This window comes from Canis lupus, chromosome 12 (assembly GCF_048164855.1).
Source record: "Canis lupus baileyi chromosome 12, mCanLup2.hap1, whole genome shotgun sequence".
NCBI classification, from domain to species: Eukaryota; Metazoa; Chordata; class Mammalia; order Carnivora; family Canidae; genus Canis; species Canis lupus.
In genome coordinates, this window is record NC_132849.1 from 24,980,062 (window position 1) to 25,000,054 (window position 19,993).

A 19,993-nucleotide genomic window follows, 5' to 3' on the forward strand; every position below is an offset into this window, starting at 1 on the left:
GAGCAGCGGTGGCCTGGCCGGGCCGGCGGGGGGCGGGCGGCAGCGGCAGCGGCAGCGGCAGCGGCAGCGGCCGGGCATTTCCTCTTCCTCCCTACGCGCTGCGCGGCGGCGGCCAGGCCCGGCCCAGGCCCGGCCGAGGCCCAGCCCAGGCCCAGGCCCAGCTCCGGCGCCGACCGCGGCCTGCTGGCGAGCGCGGGCGGGCGCCGCGCCTCCCCCGCCGCGACCGCCTGCCGCGGGCCCTCGGGGCGGCTGGGCCCGGCGCGGGCAGCGAGAGGCGGGGCCGACGTGCGGGCGGCGGAAGGAGGCGGAGGAGGAGGAAGAGGCGGAGGCGGGGGCGGAGGCGGAGGCGGAGGCGGCGGCCGGGAGCCGGGGGAGAGGGCGGGGGGTGGGCCGGGGGAGGGGAGGAGCGGGATTTGCGGAGCGCGGCGCCGCAGCCGGGAGCCGGCGGGCCCGAGAGTGACCGAGTCACGGCGGGCGCCGGCGGAGCCGCGGCGTCGGACCCGCCTCCTGGAGGAGCTCAGCCCCGGCCAGGCCCGGCCCCATTCCCGCCCCGCGCCGCCTCCCCGCCGCCGCCGCCGCCGCCGCCGCCGCCGCCGCCGCCGCCGCCGCCGCCGCCGCCGCGGGAGCGCTCCCCTGCCCACCCCGCCCCCGCGGCCGAGCCCGGGAGTCGAGTGGGAGTCGGCCGGCCGGCGCGGGTAGCGCCGGGACCCCGCCGGGGACACTGCAGCCGGAGCTCGGGAGGGGCCGCGCCGCCACCGTCTCAACTAGGATGTCCCGACATGAAGGTGAGAGGAGCCCCCGCCCCCACCCCACCGCCGGGCCTCGGCCTACCCCGCCCGGGCCGGGCGCCGCAGAGGGCGGCGGGGCAGCGGCGGAGACTTGCGGCGAGCCCGGGCCGGGCCCGAGGCGCCTGGCCTGGGAGCGAGCGAGCGAGCGAGCGAGCGAGGGCGGAGGACCGCGCCGCCTCCCCGCCGCCTCCCCGCCGCCGCCGCCACGGCCGCCGCGGCCCTGCGCTGGGCCTGGTGCCGGAGGCGGGGCGGCCGGGCCGGCCGGAGGGTTTGCACTGTCATGGGGCGGGGGAGGGGGAGGGGAGCGGCGGGGCCCGTTACCGGCGGGAGCCCGGCCCTCGGGACTCCTACCGGACGCCGCGGCCCGCCTGGCCGGCCCCGAAGCCGCGGGCTCCGGCGCGGCCTAGCGCTCTCGCCGTCCCGGAAGGGCTCGGGGCGGCCGCCGAACGGGGCCGCGGGCGGCGGCGGGACCCCGAGGAGCCGTCCGTGGGCCCGCCGGGCGCGTCCGGTCTCCGGGAGACGCCGGCGAGCGCCTGTGCCCGCGGGCCACGGCGGGGCGGCCGGGGAACGGGGAGCCCCCGCCACCCGGAGCCCGCCCCGGCCTCGCGGCTAGGCCTCGGCGCGTCCCTGGGCTCGGGTAACCGAGTTCCCGGGGCGGATCCGGCCCGGACGGGGCGAGGAAACTCCCTGCGCGATCCCCGGCCGGAGCGGGACTCCCTCGCGCGGCGTGCCCCGTCTCCCTGGCCGGGTCTCGGTAAAGGACCGTGGGGAGGTCTGCTAATGGCCAGGGGGGCGGCTGGGACTGGTTTTTCGGGCTAACAGCGTGGTCGGGGACAGTTGCAAATGAGCAGACAGCGCTAGCCCAGTCCCAGGGCACAAAGAGAAACCTGTCTGGGACCAGTGTACAGGCGTTGAGCCGGTAAAAAAAAAAAAAGAAAAAAAAAAAAAAGAAGTTAACTTCAATTTACTGCCATATGGTTTGGAAAAGGGGGAGGGGGGTTGTGTTTTCTTTGTTTCACTACCGCAGGTCTTTAAATAAATTTTAAAAAAGTGCTAAGTGACTTGGGGAAAAGTTTATCCTGGTAAGGTTAATGCAAGATTGTAGAAGTGGCTCGCAAGTATTGTGTACTCTTGGTTTTAAAATCCTGTAAAGGTGATGTAGGAGTGGAGAAAGTTTACTGAGTCAGATTAGTGTGTGCTTCACCCCATTTGGAAGGGTTTTCTTAAGGGAAATGCAGGCCTTAGAATTACGAGGTTGAAAAACGGAGGTTGATTAGAATTATATTGAGAGCAAGTTTCAGAATTTGTATTACTAATTGCAGTGTTGAGATTGACTCAAAGAACAGTTTGTGTCCAAGGATTCTGTATTTTAAAAGGCTCAAAACCGCCGTCTTCACTTGCTGTGTGCAAGTGTTGGACATTTTGAGATAAGGTACTTAGGCTCATAGAAGTGTTTGGCAACTAGGCCCATTTTCCCATTTTTTTTTTTTTCCGGTTTAAATGGGAATGTATTCTCTATCTCTGTAATTTAAAAGAAGTTATTGAAGCTACCACCACATTTTGATTTGAGATACTAGAATTTATGTTAGATGTAGTTGTACGTTCATTGACCACCTTTAAGACAAAGTGAAACAGCATGGATGCAGGCTCTCATAAGAACTGGGAGAGTTAAAACTACAGAATTAGCACTGGACGATTGGATTTGAGAACCGTTCTCCTGCTTCAGAAAAACATCCAGGTAGTTCCATTCTAATTCAGAGGTGTCCTGGGAAGTTTTCTTTACCCTCCGTAATCTTTTAGAGTAAGTAAAATCCCACTGCGTGAACATTCTTGAATGTAACACAAATTCTGTAATTTAAGCCCATTTCCCCCTATTTGGTCCTGTGGAAAGGCATATGGTTATGAAACTTACATTACCTTTTAGTTACTTGAATATTACTGAACCTCAGCACATTAATAGCACACTTTTTCCGGTAACTTACATAATGCCAGATGTTTCTGAAAAAGGAACATTCCTATAATCTGTCAGTTGAAGACTTACAGTACAGTATTTGACAAGTGATTATCTTTTAAGGGGCTAGTTTATGGCCTATCGCAGGAGTGGCAGTCTCATTAAGAATCACATTTAATTCACTAGATATGTGTTTTGTGGAGTATTAGTTCAGGCTGCCATTATTTTCATCAGTAAAAATTTAATCTATCAACAAATGTAGAATTTGACACCCTCACTATTGTAGTTCCTGTCTTACCTTTCTCTTTTTTGGGCAAACGAGTCCCATTTCTTTGAGCATTTCTTTAGTGGTGTGATTTTTTAGCTCTTTCCATCATCTCTTCAACCTCCAAATTCTCTGTGGGTTCTTGTTTCCTTTCACCGTGTGACCCAGAACTCGATGTAGTAGTCTGCTAAAAGATCTGAGATGTACTGCCTGTAATGTTGTATTTGGATCCTGCTACTTCTTCTGGGCCTTCCAAATGTGTGATTTGTTACTTTGTCTTTGTGCCCACCCTAATGAGTTGCACGATATTTTTTATGTAATGACGTAACTTCCGACAACACAGCCCCAAGATGGACATCTGTCAAGCTTAGAGTCTCTACCTTGTGAAGCAGTGGACCACCTCAGAGAAAGGAGATGCAACCCGGCGAGCATAAAGAAAAGCTTCTAGCCCGGGTTCAGCATACTTCTGTAAAAGGCCAGGTAGTAAATATTGTAGGGTTGGTGTGCTATAGGGTCTCCGTCATCTCTGCCATGGTAGTGCAGAAGCGGCTATGGACAACACGTAAATAAATAAGCATAGTGATGTTCCAATGAAAACTTTATTTTTGGATGCTGACATTTAAATTTCATATAATTTTCATGGGTCATAAAATGTGACTCTTTGTTTTACCATTTAAAAATGTAGAAACCATTCTTAGCTTGCAGGCCATACAAACACAGGAGGTGGCTGAATTTGGCCCAGTTTGGCCTGTGGGCTATAATTTGCCTACTTTGCTCAACTAGAGCTTTAGAGAGTTGACGGAACTGGAATTGTTGGGAGCCCATAAAGGGCCCACTCTGCTTGGTATTCATTCCCTCGTTTCCTATGGGCAATTGTAATGGGGAGTAACTGGTTCGATCCATCGTCTGTACCTCCGTTTCCAGCAGCACCGCGTAGATTGGTAGAGAAGTAATTGTTCTTCCTGGTGGGAAACAGGCTCCCCACCTTCCCAGGACCCTGTCTGAGTGGAGCCGGCAGTACTCTACATTAATTAAGTCTCCTGCTTGCCCATTATGACTTTTCTAGCCAGAATTCCGTTTTTCCATCCTCTAAGTCTCTTTGTAATGTTCTTGTCGTGTTAACAGACCTTTTACATCAGTGCCTGGTCACATTATGTTCACCATACCAACACCATCTAGCTCCATGTTACACACAATAGTACCAGCCATCATCTTTTTTATTCGTAAGAGTATTTTTTTAATGTTTCACAACACACTTTCTTTTGACTATGTTTAAAATATAAGAATGTAATTCAGAGCTTAAAATCCATTTAATAGCTTGGCAAATTAAAAACATGTCAAATTACTCAGTGCTTGTTAGCTAAAATGAAATTATGAATGTTCTTGCATGAGTTCGAGCCTAATTGATTACCTGGAATTAGGAACATATTTATTGCTTTAAATCGGTCAACCTATTTTCAGTTGCTACTATGTATAAGACAGTTTGCTAGGAACCAAGGAATTTGGGGTGAATGAGGCACAACTCCGGAAGTTTGGTGGCACAATTCTGCAGCACATGTGAGATATGCTGTAAGGAATGGATAAATGAACTGATAACAAAATAACTATCAACTTTTTTTTTTAACACAAGATTTTATTTATTCATGAGAGACACGCATAGAGAGAGAGAGAAAGAGGCAGAGACACAGGCAGAGGGAGAAGCAGGCTCCATGCAGGGAGCCCGACATGGGACTTGATTCCCGGTCTCCAGGATCACGCCCTGGGCCAAAGGCAGGCGCTAAACCGCTGAGCCACCCGGGCTGCCCCCAACTTTTTTCTTAACTAATTTTGCCCCACTTCGGAGAGGGAATCTTTTTCTTAAGTGCCTTCTTAACTTTTTGGTGGCTACTCTTGATTTTGGAAACCATCGAGATTTCAAATAGAGTCCTTATCTTTACTGGATTTATGTTTCCCCTAGCTTTTAGAAGACTTTTCATATATAAAAGTGATAGCAAGTAAGTGAACAGGTAGGTAGATATTGTTTTCAGAAGCATCTGATGCTGTTTATTTTCAAAATGTAAAGTACAAAAGTAGGTAGGCCATTAATCTAGCTTTTGAAAGTTGTACCATATTTTGAAATTGTGCCACTCTTGTTGGTAGATTTAAATTTTCTCTTCTCTAAAAATGTTATCTGACACTAAAAGCATACATGCAAATGATCCCAGAGTGAAGTGCAATAATTTTGTTTTCAGGATTTGGGAATTGCAAAGCCAGGATTGGTAATTGGCTTGTGATTTTAATGTGGTGACTTTTGCCTTCCTGTAAGTGAAGTAAATTGACTCCCACTGAAAAGATTTTTACCAACATGTCAGACCATTTATTTTAACTATGATCTCTTAAAAGACTATGACATTTTTACGTAAGACTTTTTCAATTCAGTAAATTGTGAATTACATTTACCTTGATTTTTCAATAAAGGATAGATAAGAATGTAAATATTTTAATTTCTGGGGTCTTCGATTTCATAAAAAGGTGGTTTTGAAGTTCATTTTCCCTATATTTTGACATTCATGTTTAAGTTAAGTCGTCGTAAAATTTTGTCTTAACTTGGAAATTTAATTTGGAAGAAATTACTTTCAGACTTAGAATTCTTTTTTTAAGATTTTATTTATTTATTCATGAGAGACACAGAGGGAGGGAGAGAGAGAGAGAGAGGCAGAGACACAGGCAGAGGGAGAAGCAGGCTCCATGCCGGGAGCCCGACGTGGGACTTGATCCCAGGACTCCAGGATCACACCCTGGGCCGAAGGCAGGCGCTAAACTGCTGAGCCACCCAGGGATCCCCAGACTTAGAATTTTAAGATGTATTAGCAGCGATCTTATTTAAAGATTGAAAACTTTTTTTTATAATAGAAACTTCATAAAATTCTAATGTGAAACAAATCCCTAGATTAGGCTTGCAATATCTTACAAATGAAGAAATCCGTGTACTTATGAGTCATTTTCAAAACATCAGCTTTATAACATTTACCATATATATTTGCTGAGGTTTGTGGGGGTTTTTTGTTTTTGTTTTAAACTGGAAGTTCCAAAAGCTGTTTTTAGTGAAAGTTAAGGTATCACTGGATTATCTTAGAAATAGTGTTTTTTAATTACATTATAAATATTTCTGGGGGGGGGTGTTCTCACAAGCATGAACTCAAAAGGAGATATTTCCTATATTTTATATTCATAAAAATTAAGGGGTGCCTGGTTAAGTGTCAGACTCTTGATATCAGCTCACCTTATGATCTCAGGGTTGTAAGATCTAGCCCTCCTATAGGCTCTGCACCGGGTGTGAAGACTGCTTAAGATTCTCTTTCTCCCTCTCCTGCACACACCCACGGGTCTCCCTCCCTCTCTCTCTCTCTCTCTCTCTCTCTCTCTTTCTCCCCTCTCCTCTCCCAAGAGTTAAAAATTAAATGCTGTTCATAATTAAAATCTTCCTTTGTAAAAGATTAATTCCATATTAATTTTAGAGCTGTGCTAGGAGCTATGATATTTTTCAGTTTTTTAAAATGATAAGGTATAGATTTTTCAATTGAAATTATTTATTAAAATTGAGGAACAAGGGGCGCTTGAATGGTCCGGTTGGTTAAGCATCCAACTGGATTTTGGCTCAGGTGATGATCTCAGGGTCGTAGGGCTCGGTTGCTCAACGCGGAGTCAGCTTGTCCCCACTTGCATGCATATGTTCTCTCTTGTGCACTCTCTCTCTCTCAAATCTTAAACATAAAATAAAATAAAATTGAAGAAAGAGCCCTTAAGAGGTGTGCAAATCAGACTTTTTAAAAAATGTGGTAATTTTTTATATATTAGCCGTGTCCTGATTCATGTTGGAAATACACGTTAAAGCAGTTTGCTACGAGAACATACTACCTAGATTTCATGGGAAGGAAGTGAGTGATCCAGAAAAGAGAGGTTGTTATTGGGATGGTAAGGACAAGAGGACAGGACATTGTTGGCAGAGGAATGTTAGACAAGGTGGGCCTGAAGCTTGGAAATGATTTGTAGCCACAGGGAATTAGAAACAGAAAACCAACTTTCATGCCTGATGATATGTCCTAAGAATTGAGTACCTGGAAATGAAAACTCAGTGTCCTGTGAAACTAGCAAGAGATGAATTTCCTTGTTAGGTACCTTCCAGGGTGCCATCCCTACTACCTTTCTCACCACCCTCCCACAGTGTTTGCTAATGATGTTTTTAGTTGTTGCCTTTCTGAATAGTAACAAAGCAGTGTGGGTTCATCCAGTTCATGTACATGGTCAGTTTATTTCTTCTTCTTTTTTTTTTTTTTAAAGATTTTATTTATTTATTCATGATAGTCACACAGAGAGAGACAGAGAGGCAGAGACACAGGCAGAGAGAGAAGCAGGCTCCATGCACCGGGAGCCCGACGTGGGATTCGATCCCGGGTCTCCAGGATCACGCCCCGGGCCAAAGGCAGGCGCCAAACCGCTGCGCCACCCAGGGATCCCCAGTTTATTTCTTCTATGGCTGCAGTGCCAACCAGCAGTCCAGCAGATTTTGCTGGTGGTCGCAAGGAGTATCAAGGAGGAAGTATGGATGGATCCCTACAAGACCATCACTACTGCTAGAAAAAAAACAACTGAAATCACAAGAGTGGGTCAGTCAAGTCACCTTCAGCTAGGAGGGACAGACGATAAATGGGTGAAGCCTCTTGACATCATGACTAATTAAGTTTAGCATTATGTCCTGCTGAATTGTGAGGGGTTTTTTCCTTCTCTTGCTAGTACTCAGTGCCAGTGTCATGAACTCTAGCTTTTTTTCTTTTTTTAAGAGGATTTTCATTAGGAGAGTCACTTCGGCGTGCTAACTTGAGGGGCTAGTACAATAGTCGCAGGCATATTCAATTATAATTTATTTTTGGTTTTGACTTTTGTTTCTTTTATTGTTCGCTGAAGACTGTCACCCTCCCCTCCCAACCAGTAAAGAGTCCCTCTAGTGGCACTCCTGCCCTATTCTCCAAGCATTTTTTTTATTCTGTAATTGTTTGCTTGTCTGCCTCCCCAATAAACTACCTGAAAGGTAGGTTTAGTGTTACACTTACCTTTGTGCCCTACCACCGAGCACAATGACTGGCCTTTGGGAGGCCAGACATTTGAACATTTGTGGGTGATTGTTAAGAGATGTTATTATTTGTCTAAAAAATGGTGAGACTAGAAACTGCTGTCTTCTGTTTTTATCTGGGAAACTGGTTAAGAAGGAGGGAGATTGTGGGAAAGAGGATTTGGAACTTTCCTAAAAGAAGGCGTGAATAAACTACATAGAATGAAAAAACTTAAGGGGAGCTGACTGCTGGGGGAATGGTTTAGGATTAAACTCAGGTATTGCTTTTTGTTCTGCTTCTAGCTCTAGTTTCGGATTAACTGGCTGTGGGTTCTGAATATTAATCGCACCATGCGTGAGTTTTCTGATTCATTCAGTGAATATTTATGGACTTCCCACTCGAGTACCACTCAAAGTCATCTCCAGAGCTTGCCACAAGTTGTGAAGCCCTGCTGCAGGATGATAATATTCAGTGGGTTTGAAACACCTTTGGGAATTAAATGCTTTCCTGTTGCACGGGCTGTGGTTCTTTTCCAATGTGCTGGAATTAGTCCTTGAAGTTTATATTTTATGACAGGGTAATTAAATCATGTACATATTTTAATGTTTTGGCAGTATTCATCTCCCCCTCCTTTTTTTTTTTTTTTTCTTTTAACTCATTTTAAGTTTCTCAATTACTTCTAATTCTGCCCAGCAGTACATTACTTTCCTTAACAATATTGTCCTTAGGCTATGGAAGTCTCAACACATACCTACGTATGTTAAAGTATGTTCAAGTAGGTTATTCCTTATAGGTTTATAAGTATCTTTTTGAAGGTTAGAAAAGAGCTCAAGGGATAAAATGTTTAATTTTTGTATTCAGTATACGTTTTTTGGTGCATAGGCCTAATGGTTATATAGCAAGTGTTGGGTGAGTAACTAGATGGTACTTTTTTTGGTATTCTTCCTCAACCAGTATTCTCCTTTGGTGTCCTCTATGATTATAGAGGTTTGGCAACGCAAGGAAAAGAGAAACTTTCTAAATTAGGAGTTAAGGACATTGCAGTAAAACAGACAGGGATTATTTAAAGGAATTACTACAGGGACACCTGGGTGGCTCGGTTGCTTGTGTCTGACTTCAGCTCAGGTCGTGATCTCAGTCAGGGTCCCGGGATCTGGCCCTCCTTGGGCTCCGCACTCAGCAGGGCGTCTGCTTCTCCCTCTCTGTCTGCCCCTCCCCCCACTGGTGCTCATGTGCATTCTCCCTCTCTCTCTCAAATAAATAAAATCTTTAAGAAAATAAAAATAAAGTTGTTACAGATGTGTCTCTTCTGTAAGAATGAAATACATACTGGGAGCTGGAGGTATTTGGGTATTAGGAACCAGGTAGTTTTCATAAACAGAGACCTTATATTCAGCCTAACACTGCTCAGGATTCTGATACAGTTAATTGCAATTTGAAATTAAAGTGTATAATTTGTGTGTGTGGGGCTATAGATGTGACCCTCTGTGATCATTGTGCATATCCATATCTTCCCTCCCTCGGAAGGTGAGGTCATTAGCACCTGAAGTGACGGGGTGGATGAGCACCTGACCCATGGTTTTCCTGACAGTCTATGTCAGACGTACCACATAGTTTCATGTTTTTTCATTGCTCCATTATCACCTTCTACAAGCTTTTTAGAAATCACCTAAAGGAAGAGGAGATAGTAAATCTACTTGCAGAATTGGGTTAGACCATCACTATGCAACGGAAATCTAATGCAAGCCACATGTAATTTAAATTCTCTGGTAGTGGGTGTCCAGGGTGACACATTCGGTTAAGCAACCCACTCTTGGTTTCAGATCAGGCTGTGAATCTGCATGAGATCAACCCCTGTGTCAGGCTCTGCGACAGGCTCTGCACTCAGCGTGGAGTCTGCTTGAGATTCTCTCTCCTCCCTCTGCCTCTACCATTTGTGCGCTCACATGTGCACGCACACTTTCTCTCAAATAAGTAAATGAATCTTTAAATTCTCTGGCAGCCACAGTAACACAGCCAAAGAGGTGAAATTAATTTAAATAGTTTAATACTTTAACCTAATGTATCCAAATTAACATTTAAGCCTGTAATCAACATAAAAATTATGTTTTTTTCTCACAAAGTTGTAAAAATCTAGTGTATATTTTACACTTTGCATACTTCAGATGGTAAATTTGGATTGAAAATATTTGATTTTTTTTTTTTTGAAAATACTTGATCTTTACTGAGAATCATCTTTAGATTTGTGCATTGGGGGTCTGCTAAGACATTTTTTGATCATATGCAGTCTCTTTTTGGAGGTACATTTTGTTTTTGTTGTTTTTTTTTTTTTTAAGATTTTATTTATTGATTGATGAGAGAAACAGAGACAGGCAGAGGGACAGGCAGAGGGAGAGGCAGGCTCCCTGGAGGGAGCCCGATGCGTGACTCCATACCTGGTCTCCAGGATCACACCCTGGGCCGAAGGCGGTGCTAAACTGCTGAGCCACCTGGGCTGCCCTGGAGGTACATTTTGATGTAGTATTGCCATCTTCTTAACAGTCCATTCATTAACGTTCTAGATTTTTGCTTCTTGAATTTCTTTGCTAAGAACCTAGACTTCACCTTACTTTTTCATTTTAAAATTATTTTTTGGGGATCCCTGGGTGACTCAGCGGTTTAGCCTCTGCCTTTGGCCCAGGGCGCGATCCTGGAGTCCCCGGCATGGAGCCTGCTTCTCCCTCCTCCTGTGTCTTTGCCTCTGTCTCTCTCTCTGTCTATCATGAATAAATAAATAAATCTTTTTTAAGAAATAAATAAAATTATTTTTTAATCTATGTTAGCAACGTATAACCATTACAGTAGAAAACGACTTTATAAACAGCTACAAATGTATATAAATTATAATCCCTCTGTGGGCTATTCAGATTTGAAGAGTAAATAATGGCCTCAGGGTGATTTTAATGTGAATTTGGGGGATCATTTTAAGTCCTCTGTGATGACGAATGTAGAACTTGTAAAAATTGTTACTAATCCATTGTAGGTTCTATTATGGTGGATTCAGAAGATGTTGTGGATTCTATCTGGTGATGATAGGCTTTTTATCATTTGAAGAAAGTGATCTACAGGCTTGTAATTTATTGTAGGTGTATTTCATTGTAGTAAGCTTCAATCTCTAGTATCCATCTGGAAAAGGCCTTTGGCATCTAACAATAGAAAAGCACGTGGTTATGATTCTTCCTCAAAGTAATTTAAAAAAATTGAGGTGTCTGGCTGGCTCAGTCCATAGAGCATGAGACTCTGAATCTCACGATCATGAGTTCAAGCCCCACATTGGGAGTGGAGCCTACTTAAAATAAAATTTTTAAAAAAGTAATTTTGGGCAGTAATTTTGGCTCAGCGGTTTAGCGCCGCCTTCAGCCCAGGGTGTGATCCTGGAGACCTGGGATCAAGTCCCACATCGGGCTCCCAGCATGGAGCCTGCTTCTCCCTCTGCCTGTGTCTCTGTCTGTGTGTGTCTCTCTCTCTCTCTCTCTCTCTCTGATGAATAAATGAATAACATCTTTAAAAAAAAAAAGTAATTTTAAGAAAACCAATGATGGAGTTAATAGCCCACACTATCAAGGTTAGCCAGCCATGGTGATTTCTCTTTTTTACCTGTTTGGTGTATTGTTTTAGCCAGTTAGAACTATATTTGCAAGTAAAAATAGAATGTTTGGGAGATAGTCTGTTAAAAAAATAAAGACCTAGTGGTTTTTGCTTTCATTTCACTGAAACAGCAGTTCCATGGAACAGTTTTATAGTTCCATTCTTTTTCAAACCCCCTGAAGCCAGGTCACTGGAACGTCAGGATTTTTGGCTTTTTTTTTTTTTCTTTTCTTGAAGAGTATAAAAATACTAATAAAGTTTTTAGGTGCTCTCACCTACTGGTTCTCAAAGTGTAGTTTAGGATCAGCACTATTAGCATCACCTAGGAACTTGGCTAGAAATGCAGATTCTTGGACCCTACCCTGGATCTACTGAATCAGAGCTTCTGGGGGCAGAGCCAAGGAATTCAGGCTTCTGCCTGGACCCAGTTATAACCAAAGGCATTTGTGTGTGACATGGTTATTGCTGGTGACAGGAGCACACAATGGTTGTGGTACCATATTTCATGGTATGGTACTAACCAGCTGGAAATACAGCTGCTGACCTTGTCCTCGTTCTTGAACACCATGTTACTGTCACTCAAGGAAGTAGAAGAGAGGTGACTCCCCACTCCAGACCAGCACTATTAATTTAATCAACACATGTTTATTGAATTTATTGAATATGTAGTTGGGACTAGGCACTATTTTGGCCTCAAGGATACCATAATGAACAAAACAGAAGATTCCTGTCCCTATGACATTCATATTCTTTTTTTTTTTTTTTTTTTTTAATGACACATTCTATTAGAAGGACTATATCAGGGGTACATGGCCTCTGAGCCAAACCTGGCCAGCTGCTGGTTTTTGTAAATAACATTTTATTGGAACACAGCCACATCTGCTCATTACATATTGTCTAAACTGCTTTTATATTATAATGAGTTGAGTTGTGACAGAAAAAGCTGGAAATAGATACTGTTTGGCTTTTTATAGAAAAAGCTTGTGGATCTCTGAGGTAGACCATAAAAGAATAAATGTGTAATAGAGTGTTAGGAGGTGACAAGAGTTTTTGAAAAACCATACAGTGGGATAAGGAAATAGAGAGTAGGGGCCTACTTTGGGAAACTGTGATTATGGAGGGCCTTTTTGAAGATAGCACATAAAAAAAAAAAATTCAATTAAGTGAAAGATATTTTTTTTTAATGATTTTTAAAATTTATTTATTCATGAGAGAGACACACACACACACACAGAGAGGCAGAGACACAGGCAGAGGGAGAAGCAGGCGCCATGCAGGGGGCCAGATGCGGGACTCGATCCCAGGACTCCAGGATTACGTCCTGGGCCAAAGGCAGACGCCAAACCGCTGAGCCACCCAGGGATCCCCCAAGTTTTCACAGTATTAATGACTGTATTCCTTATGCTGTATTCCTGTATTTTTATAACAAGAGTTGGGGATTAGGGCTTTCTACCAAGTGAGAGAATGGTAGAGGGTAAACTACAGACTAAGGAAACATGAAGTATGTTGGAGAGATGTGGATGAGACAACACTGAGACCAGAGCTTCTGGAACAGAAGACTCCTGTATGTAAGTGGTGGGAGTGAGGTATTAGATAGATAGATTTACCTAGGAGTCCAAGGAGGGAGTGGGACAGGGACCCATTTGTTCTTAGACATCAGTGCTAGAAGTCTGTTTTCTGTAAAAGAAAGATACTGATAACAGTTTAGCCCCCCCCCCCTTCTTTTTAAAGATTTTATGTATTTATTCATGAGAGATGCAGAGAGAGATACAGGCAGAGGGAGAAGCAGCCTCCCCTCAGGGAGCCTGATGGGGGACTCGATCCTGGACCCTGGGATCATGTCCTGAGCCGAAGGCAGACGCTGAGCCACTCAGGCGTCCCTGTTTGGCTTCTCTCTAAGGGTCATTAAGATGAAATGCCAGCCAGGTAAGAATGTTTTCTGAGTTAAATGAAGCACTGCATAAATGTAAGGTGATGGTATTTTTATCATGGAAATAAGATTGAAAAGGAAGACTGGAGCAAGGTAGATAGGGAAGGATGTAGATTGCCACATTGAAGTCAACCTTTGCCTTTTTCCATGTAGATTATGAAATGGAAGAGGGAGTAGTACACCAAAAGTTTTAAGCCGAGAAAGGCCATGGTGAAAAGTGGTATGTTTAGGAGGATCAGTGTGGTAGTGCATGCAGTATAGGGTGGCATCTGTGGCAGGGACACCATCAGAGCTTTTTTAGTGGAATAAGCTTGAAGTTAAAGGGGCCTGAATTAGTTGCAGTAGGAACAAAAGGAAAAAAGATGACTTGAGATAGTCTTATTGCAGGAGAACAAGGACTAAAGTATAATTTCAGGACAACTAGCCAGTGCACCAGAAGAATAGCAGGTTCTTTTACTAAATAAGGAAGATAGGAGGGGAGAAATGGGGAACTGTTGAGGAAAGGAATAATTTTCAGCTTTTGGCATTTTTAGTTTAAGCTGATGCTGGGCCATTAGGTAGAAATCAGGAGTTGAGAAATACTACCTGGGGCTCAAGAGAGAGAAATCTTGGCTGGAGATAAGAATTTTATGACTCCCTACTTTGAAGCCTGAAGATTTGCTAGATTTCTCAGGAAGAAAACATTTAGAAAAGAGAGGATCAGAGACATAAGAGAACCATGACTGTGATGTGATTTGCAAGTCACAGAGACCCTTTCCTGACCACCCATTTTTCTGTAATACCACTTGTCATGCAAGTGTTAACTTCTATAGATGCAGCCTTCTTTAAATAGGAGTGAGAGGGTAGATGTAGGAAGGGAGAAACTAATATTAACCAAGCATCTGCTATACTAATAGTAGTATTTATTGAGTGCTTACTATTTGCCAGGCACTGTGTTCAGCATTCACATGTACTAAACCATTTAATTCTCACACCAGTCCTGTGAAATATATATTATCCACATCTTACAGATGAGGAGATTGATGCACTGAGAAGTTAGGCATCTTGCCAAAAGTCGTACAGTCTGTGATAGAGCTGAGATTCCCTTTTTTTTTTTTTTAAGATTTTATTTATTTATTCATGAGAGACAGACACACAGAGAGAGAGAGAGATGCAGAGACACAGGCAGAGGGAGAAGCAGGCTCCATTCTGGGAGCCTGATGTGGGACTCGATCCCAGGTCTCCAGGATCAGGCCCTGGGCTGAAGGCGGCGCTAAACCACTGAGCCACCCAGGCTGCCCTAAAGATCTTATTTTTAAGGAGTGCCTGAGTGGCTCAATTGGTTAAGCCTCTGCCTTGGGCTCAGGTCATGATCCCGGGGTCCTAGGATTGAGCTCAGAGTGGGGCTCCCTGCTCAGTGGGGAGTTTACTTCCCCCTCTCCCTCTGCCCTCCCTCTGCCCAGCTCATGCTGCCATGCCTGTCACTCTTTCAAATAAAATCTTCTTTTTTTAAAAAAAAATATTTTATTATTTTTTAAAGATTTCATTAATTCACGAAAGACACAGAGAGAGAAGGGCAGACACATAGAGGGAGAATCAGGCTCCTCGCAAGGAGCCACATGTGGGACTCAATCCCGGGACGGGATCATGCCTGAGCCAAAGGCAGATGCTCAACCACTGAGCCACTCAGGTGTCCCTAGAATACCATCACTAAGTGGAGATGTTATGTTGGGCACTTGGGACCACAAAAAAAGACCCTCTTAAGATGAGAAAGGTGAGTATAATACAGTACAGTAAGAAGTATGATAAACTTATAGCATATGGTCAGTGGATAATGGAGGCTTCTCCATTTCTTGGATGAATTCATGAAGGCATCCCAAGAGAAGTTATTCATTTGAACTGGTTGTTGATGAATCCGTGAGGTATTGGGGTGTTGGGGAGAGTATTCCATGGAGGGAGACTTGAACAGAAAGGGTTTTCCTTTGAGGAGAGACCATAAGAAATTTAGCATTACTGAAGCAGAAGGGGGAGGGGGTTGGTTAATACCAGGAGATGAAGTTTGTTGAGATAGAAGGGTAATAGGGAGTGAATTTTTAGGAAATTTTAAGCCAGGAATTTGATTTTGTGTTCTGAAAGGAAAAGTTCTGAAGGATGGATTTGCAGGGAGGAGGGGACAGTTAAATTACCATAAGATAAGAAAGTGCTGTAGTATGTGCAAATAGGAGACATACTTGGTGATTAACTAGAGGGGTTGTGGAAGAATGAGAGGTCTAGGAAAACTTAGGGTTTGGGCTTGATTAGTTGGGCAGTGACATTCACTGTGATGCATATCTAAGAGAAACATGCTTTGAGGAAGAAGGTAGGAAGGAGGGGAAAGACAAGTGATTTCCATTTTTAGCACGTTGGGTTTGAGGTACATATGGGAAATCCAGGTAGAGATGTTCAGGGCCGTTGAACACGTGGATCTGGAATTCAGAAGAGGTTGGACTTAATCCATAGTAGTAGAGTTGGTTGCTCAGTGATGGTGAGAACATATGGATTGAGAAGATGAGGGAGACTGAGCAGTAAGCCGTTGGAAACACTTAACATTTAAGGAGCATGAGACTGTGAATGGGACTCGCCTGGAGAGTAGGAAGAGAATCAGGAAAGAATGCGGGCATTGAAATTTAGGAAGGCAATTTTCTTGGAAGGAGGATTCAGTTAGTGTTGCTGCAAATAGTTCAAGAAGACAAGAAATGAAGTGTTCATTGGCTGGAGCTCCTGGAATGAAGAACTTGTGGAACTCAGTGAGCACTTTCAAAGGAGTGGACTAGAGAGCCCAGGCTGCAGGGTATTAAATTCTCAATGAACATGAGAAGTTAGGAACACTACCTAAAGATTTAGCTGTGAAGGGACGGAGAGACATCAACAGCTAAGGGTATCTCTAGCACCTAGACCAGGTTTTGGCAGGTATTAGAGACTGGGAAAATTCATTCAGTCTAAATACTGTGCCAGTAGGTACACAGTATTTGAAACTGAGGATAGAGTAATAAAAATAAGAAGTTCTCATTGTAGGGCTTACAATTTTAATTGGAGGAAGAGGGTAAAAAAGAAACCTGTAATATAATTTTGATTCATTATAAATATTCTGAAGAAAGTAAAACAGGGTGAGGGAATAAGGATTGAATGAATATGATGGAAGCCGAATGAGTAGCCTCTGGCTCTCTGTTTAAAAGAGTGGTCTGGAAGGCCTTTCAGAGGATGTGTTTGATCCTTCCACTCTTTCTCTGCCCATTTAAGAGACAGCTAGAGCACAAGAGGTAGGGGTGATTGGGAGGAAAACAGAGAGAAAGAGAGAATCCCAAGCAGGGTCCACACCCAGCATAGAGCCCAATGGGGGGGGGGGGGGCGTCGATCTCACAATCCTGAGATCATGATCTAAGTCAAAATCAAGAGTCAGAGGCTTAACCAACTGAGCCACCCAGGCACCCAAGATATGTTTCTTTTAGGCAGAGATTTCACATATAAAGTCCTGGGGTTAGAATAAAGTAGGTTGCTTGAGGAACAGAGTAGCTGGAGCTGACTAGGCAGGGAGGAAGAGGAGAGAAGATGAGGTAGGGATAAACTGAGCCCGTATTCTATGGGGCATTTATAGGCCTAGTGAGACGTTTGAACTTAATTCTTTGAATGTAGAGTTTACCAGCACTTGCTGGTGTAGTGTAGGCAAAAGCATGAGGGTAGGAAGAGGGCCATTTACTGAAACAGGAAAGGCAGGAGGACAGAAGGAACATTTTTGGAGGTAGAGGTCAAGAGTTCTCTTTCAGACGTACTAGGTTGGAGATGTCTGTTAGATGTTCAAGTAGAGGTGTGTAGGCCATTTGGATGAGTGACCTAGAGTCACATGGGCTGAATGAATGAACAAACACATGCTCAGCAGTGTTGTTAGAGATCTTAAAGTCAAGACCTGATGTGACTGTGTTGTTCTGTTCCTCTTCTCAGTTCACTGTGGCTCGAATTCCCCAAACCTTTTATTAGGTAATGTCTGTTTCCAGGCCTATGGGCCTTGTCTTTTTTCTTAAAGTAGCAGAAAAGAGGCAGCATATAGGTAGACAGCCCGGTGTATCTCTTGTGGCTGTGCTAGAGTGATAAAGATCCAGACCAGGAGAGCTCACTGTGGGAACTAGGCCAATTTGGTAGCTGGATAATGAATTAGCTTATTTTCATTCTTTTTTCTCATCAATAAAATAAAGAAGTAGATAGAATAACAGACCGTCTGGTCCAGAAGGAAATCAACCTTCCTTTTTTCTTTTTCCAAATAAAATTGTGTAGAAAGGCTGAGTCATACTACTTGAGATCATAGTGAAGACTAGAATTCAGATCCCATGACTCTTATTCCAGCCCATTTTTTACTGTATATGCTTTTGAGATGAAGAGACCCAAAATGCAGGCTCAGAGTTTATTAGTTTATAGACTAATACTAGAGGCTAGACTAATGCAGTGGGTACAATTTTCCTGTTTACTCAAGTGTTTTTTGAGATGCTGAATAGTAAATTGAAGAGGGTTTTTGGAACCAGACTGCCTGAATTCAAACCCTCCTTGGTCACTTACTATGAAGTCAGTAGGTTGTTTATCTTTCTATGCATCATTTCATGAAATAAGCATAATGCTTACTAACCTCACAGTGGTTGGTCAGTGGTTATTATATATGAAATAGGCTAGTACCTGGCATATAAAGCACTCATTATTTGAGCTATCTTCATCATTTGCATCTTGGATATAGAAAACAGCTGTTTATCATACTTCTAAATAGTTTGCATATAATTTGAGTGCTAACAACATGCAAGGTATATATTTCCATATATATAAGATATAGTCCCTGCCCTCAAAGAATTTGTATTCTAAATGAGCAGGAAGGACAAAAATACAGGAGATACCAAAAGGCTTACCTACTTAAAATTAATAGGCCAATGAGGGCTATGAATAGTCTCTTCCTTTCCTGTCATTCTCTAAATCTAAGTGTTCAGATGAAGTCATAGAGACTGAGGAGAAGGGATTTGAGCCAGCTTTGTGGAGAAGGGACTTGCCTGGATAGGGGAGAAGCAGATAGACATTCCAGACCAATGTGGTAGGCAGAAATGAGTATGTAATAAGAAGGCCAAGGCATGAAAACACTCGAGATTTTTTGAACAGTAGAAGAAATTTGCTAAGGAAAAGGCTCATGATAGATAGTTGTGAAAAGGATCTGTGGGGAATATACGAAGACTGAGCGTACCAAACTTAGCTCTTTTTTTGATTAGGCTTAATTGGTGTATCAAGGGGGCAGCCCCAGTGGCTCAGTGGTTTAGCACCGCCTTCAGCGCAGGGTGGTATCCTGGAGACCCAGGATCGAGTCCCATGCAGGGAGCATGGAGCCTGCTTCTCCCTCTGCCTGTGTCTCTGCCTCTCTCTCTGTGTGTCTCTCATGAATAAATAAATAAAATCTTTTTAAAAATTGGTGTATCAAGGGGTGCCTGGCAGAGTTGGTAGAACATGGGACTCTTGATCCCATCAGTCTTGATCTCATCAGTTCAAGTCCTACATTGGGCATAGAGTTTACTTATAATAGATATATCAAGGTATCACCATAGACACTGTCTTTCCTTCATTAGGGCATATCAGACTAAGACTGTCCTTGTTCTCAAGGACAGGATAGATTACTAAATGACAGGATGGATAATGGTGTAAGCGTTGCTCACTGGTTGAGTAGCTCACAGAGTGTTGATCCATAGGTTTATGGCAACCTGAAGACAGAACTAAGGAGAGATCCTGTATCTCTTTTTTCTGTTCTTGGACTTTTTTAAAGAAATCGACTAAGATTAATACATAATTAATATATTCCCCTGTTCTATTAGTGAGTTTCAACACATCCATTTTTTTTTTAAGATTTTATTTATTTATTTATTCATGAGGCACAGATAGAGAGGCAGAGACATAAGCAGAGGGAGAAACTGGCTTGCTGCAGGGAGTCTGATGTGGGACTTGATCCCAGAACTCCGGGATCACACCCTGAGCCGGAGGCAGACACTCAACTACTGAGCCACCCAAGCGTCCCAACATTTTGTCAGTTTTATATCAAAAAGGAGGTTTTCCTCATTTCCAACCCCCTCCCTTTTTTAGAGTTTGAACTTTTTTTTAAAGATTTTATTATTTATTCATAAGAGACAGAGAGAGGGAGAGACACAGGCAGAGAGAGAAGCAGGCTCCCTGCAAGGAGCCCAATGTGGGATTTGATCCCAGCACCCCAGGGAGCCCGCTTCTCTGTGGAATGAATGAATGAATGAATGAATGAATGAATGAATATCTTTTAAAAATAAAAATATTTATAATAGCCCTCTCCTCTTTTAT

General features: G+C 43.8%; 1 protein-coding gene and 1 long non-coding RNA gene across 2 annotated transcripts in view; both read left to right on the forward strand.

Annotated features, from left to right (window-relative positions):
- Positions 1–464: 464 nt before the first annotated feature.
- Positions 465–19,993, forward strand: part of KCMF1 (potassium channel modulatory factor 1) — an 81,712-nt gene continuing 62,183 nt past the window's right edge. The window contains exon 1 of the mRNA XM_072770023.1: positions 465–785. Coding sequence (XP_072626124.1) covers positions 770–785 — 16 coding nt within the window. The 5' untranslated portion in view covers positions 465–769. The remainder of the gene's footprint in view (positions 786–19,993) is intronic.
- Positions 1,567–17,390, forward strand: LOC140601295 (uncharacterized). Its single transcript, XR_012004333.1, has 2 exons — positions 1,567–7,650; positions 8,397–17,390. It is a non-coding gene; the product is annotated as an uncharacterized lncRNA (long non-coding RNA).